Source organism: Mus caroli, chromosome 2 (genome assembly GCF_900094665.2).
Source record: "Mus caroli chromosome 2, CAROLI_EIJ_v1.1, whole genome shotgun sequence".
Classification (NCBI taxonomy): domain Eukaryota; kingdom Metazoa; phylum Chordata; class Mammalia; order Rodentia; family Muridae; genus Mus; species Mus caroli.
In genome coordinates, this window is record NC_034571.1 from 150,228,655 (window position 1) to 150,232,480 (window position 3,826).

General features: G+C 51.7%; 1 protein-coding gene across 2 annotated transcripts in view; it reads left to right on the forward strand.

The window, feature by feature from the left end:
- The window catches only part of Bpi (bactericidal permeability increasing protein), a 28,756-nt gene that overhangs the window by 11,356 nt on the left and 13,574 nt on the right, over positions 1–3,826 (forward strand). For both annotated transcript variants that reach the window (XM_021156864.1, XM_021156865.1), the window contains exons 8-9: positions 2,307–2,483; positions 3,464–3,523. In XM_021156864.1, coding sequence (XP_021012523.1) covers positions 2,307–2,483; positions 3,464–3,523 — 237 coding nt within the window. The remainder of the gene's footprint in view (positions 1–2,306; positions 2,484–3,463; positions 3,524–3,826) is intronic.

A 3,826-nucleotide genomic window follows, 5' to 3' on the forward strand; every position in this document is an offset into this window, starting at 1 on the left:
GGGAGGGAGGGAAGAAAGGAAAGATTGGCAAAGCCACAGAGGGAGAGCAATCATATTACCAGTCAGTGGTTCTTAGCCTTTCTAATGCTGCGACCCTTTAAAGCAGTTCCACATGATGTAGTGACCCCCCAACCATAAAACTATCTTGTTGTTACTTCATAACTGTAATTTTGCCACTGTTATGAATTGTAATGCAAATATCTGATATTCAGGATGTTTGCTATCTGTGATCCCTGTGGGGTCCCAACCCACAGGTTGAGGATCCTTGGCTTCCGTCATACCACCAGAAATAAGCACTCGCAAGACCGAGGTAGACCCTCCAATCCTTCTCTACAGCAATACAACGTACACAGAGAGATCAAGAGTGGGGAACAGACACAGAGACAGCAACAGCGCAGCAGAGGCGTAGAAACAGCTCCACACAGCACTGCACACAGCCCAGATGCAAATGCACACACTGCACACATGTGCTTCATGATCCTGTCACGAACACTGCTACCCATTACTAAGCCAAAGGAGCACACTGCGGTGGACAAGTCCCAAGCTGCCCACGAGTCATCTCCTGTGGCCTTCCACTGGTGGCTCTGTCCTTCAGTGAACAACCAGAGGAAGGCCCGCGCAGCTCCCCGCCTGGGTCAGGTGGACTCTTTCTGGGTGTCCCATGCAGCAAACCAGAGCTGCAGTGTGTACTGAACCAGGACCACTGTGGGAACCATTGCCCACTGTGTGGCACGCCAGTCACTAAAATGGCAAGAGCTAGTCATGTGATGGGTAAGTGTGCAAATGCAGCCCAGGTCTCTGCATCTCAGGGATGTTCATGGGCTGGGACCTGGGGAGAAGTGATGGGAGGCTAACTAGGGGCGGATGGATGACAGAAAAACAATGAACTCGGGGCAGCCAGAGCCCTGCAGTAATCCAGGAAGAAAGAGCAGGCAGCTGCATCACAGGGACCATCCTGACAGGTCTCTGTGCACCGTGACTACCCTCTAGAGGTGCTGGACAAGACTGAATGCCCCTCTCATCCACATATACACAAGCAGTGCACACACCTACGCATACACATAGACACACATGCACGCACAAACACATTGCACACATATGCATATACCAGAACACATGCACATGTGCACATGCATGCACACACATACATACAGTCCACACACATAGGACATACATATATATATATACATACACATGTGCACATACATATACATGCACACGCATGTGCAAATAGACACATTCACCTGTACCTGTACAGAAACATACACTTGATCACACAGGAGGTACATCTGGACCAGTGTGTCCTGCCTGTGTTGCACTATAAGGACGTGGACTGAAGAGAGTTTCCACTGTCTTTAAGAACTGTGTGGTCAGCTGAGTGCTATATGCCTTTAATCCCAACATTCGGGTGGCAGAGGCAGGAGGATCCTTTGTGAGTTCAGCCTGGACTATATAGCAAGTTTCAGACCAGCCAAGGCTACACAGAGACCCTGTCTCAGAAAGAGAGAGAGGGAGAGAGAGAGAGAGAGAAAGAAAAAAAGAAAAACAGGAAGGAAAGAAGGAAGGAAGGAAGGAAGGAAGGAAGGAAGGAAGGAAGGAAGGAAGGAAGGAAGGAAGGAAGGAAAAAGGAAAAGGAAAGAAAGGAATTATGGGTGACATGGGTATTAACTGTAAAGGCCAGCATGGCTCGTAGGATCAGAGAACGGGCTGGCCTGCAGTGGTGCATGACTGACATCAAAGGTTCACGTTCCGCATTGCCCTCCTGCCTACACAAGGCACAGCACTGACTATAACATTGGTCTTTTTGCACACATTTCAGACTCTCCATGCTCTTTAATTTCTACCTAAGTGATATTCTACCATTTGCTCTTATAGTTTGCTTCTCTGAGCTCAACATTATTTTCCTCCCTAACCGTCTGCTTTCAAAGCACATTGTCAGATCGAGTTTTAGAGACCCAGGGAGCATGTGTCCTCCTTGTAACATGTAATGCTTATGGAAACACACACGATTCAGCCTTCCGAATTCTGCCAATGGGACAGAGGAGGCAACTGTTCTCTTGATGGATACAGAGCTGACTGGCAAGAGGGAGGTGGAGTGGTACAGGCGGGAGGAGGTGCTGGCTTGATGCCTCTGCCTCAGCCACTCACTCCCAGGATGTTGGGAAGCTAATCCAGGTGCCACCCACCACGGCCCCCCATACCACCGGCAGTTCCTGCTCAGGTCTAGCTGGTCCCCTCCCGTCTTTTACTGGACTCATCTGCAGTCCTAGAAGGACACCTAGACTTGCTCTGTTCTTTCCTTCCAGGGGGAGTTTTTCTGGAGGGGACACCGAGGCCCACTTCCCATTCACCCACCAGTAATGAGGTTTGTGCCCAACAGTGCATACATGGTATGCATGGGCATCTCTGACTACTTCTTCAACACTGCGGTATTTGCATACCAACAGTCTGGAACCTTGAAGGTGACCCTGGGGAGCCAATTGGTGAGTGTGGCCGACTGTGAGCAGAGAAGATCAAGAGTCCAGCAGACCTTGGTGGGAGGCTTTGTTCCTGGGGGGGCAGAGTCCAAGGTGCCATGAGAGTCAGGAGTCACAGAGCCCTGAGTTCAAGGGCTGGGTCCACTCATTGTCAACTGAGGGTAATTATGCATCCTTGTACCTCAGACCCATCTTTAGGCCACCACCCTAATGTCCTCCCCAAAGGCCATTGTGACTATTAATGAGGCAGCTGGGTAAGAAGCTGGGAACCCAGGGCTCAGTGAGGAGCAGTAACCCCCACCCCCACCCCCACCCCCACCACCATTCCTGCCCCTAACTCAGCATCACCTGCCCAAAGCAACCATCGATCTCATTGGCTCTCACATCATGTTCATGGCTGGACCCACTCTGGGCCTCAGTTTCCCCCATATGTACATGATGAGGCTTCTCTACAGCCTTGGGGGTACAGCCATCCCAACCCGGTCCCCCACACCCTGGGTTGATCTTACTGCACTCATCAGAACCATCAGGTTCTCATCTCTGTATAGGAAGGAATGTACAATGAATGCCCACTGCCCAGTATGGAAGCGAGCACAGACCATCCAGTGGGGCTCAGGCCACCTACTCAGAGCAAGTCTGGGACCCACAGCTGGTGTTCCTCAGGAGCCAGAGGCGGCAGGGGTTGGGCATCACAGGACCGGGGGTGGGGTGGGGGGAGTGGTATGGGTTTGTCAGGCTGCTGTCATTAGAGGGGTAGCATGGAGTCAGGCACTTTGAAGCAGAAAATCTGATTGGCAGGACAGTGGACGGCGGTCATGGGCCACATGTACCCTTCCTGGCCTATTGCTACCCAAGTAGTTCCTGGTGGTATTGCCACAGTGGTACCAGTGTGCACTGGTGTCCATAGTCTTGCCTCTGGCCTGGCCCTTGCCTCTTCTTCTCAGCCTGTAACAATCTCCCAATATCCTTTTCTCTCCTCGCTGCAGTTATTAAATGATGGCAGATTCCAGCTGAACACTGACTTCCTTAGGACCTTCCTGCCCCAGGTAGGAGACTTGTCTCCTCGCTCAGCTCACTAGGGTGCTGGGGAGGACTGGACCACCAGGATAGGATGAGAACCCCCTTCAGGCCCTTAGGCAGCAGAGTGGAGGTGTCTCAGGATAGCCCAGTGCAGACATAGTTCAAGTGCCCCACCAATGCCCTGAGGATAAGGCCAGGTGTGGGCCTCACACAGACATCAAATCTCTGCTGAGCTGGGGACCAACAGAACAGACCATTTACCTGTTATCTCCCACCTCCATCTCTGTCTTCTCTCTCTCTCTCTCTCCCTCCCCCCTCTCTCCCTCTCT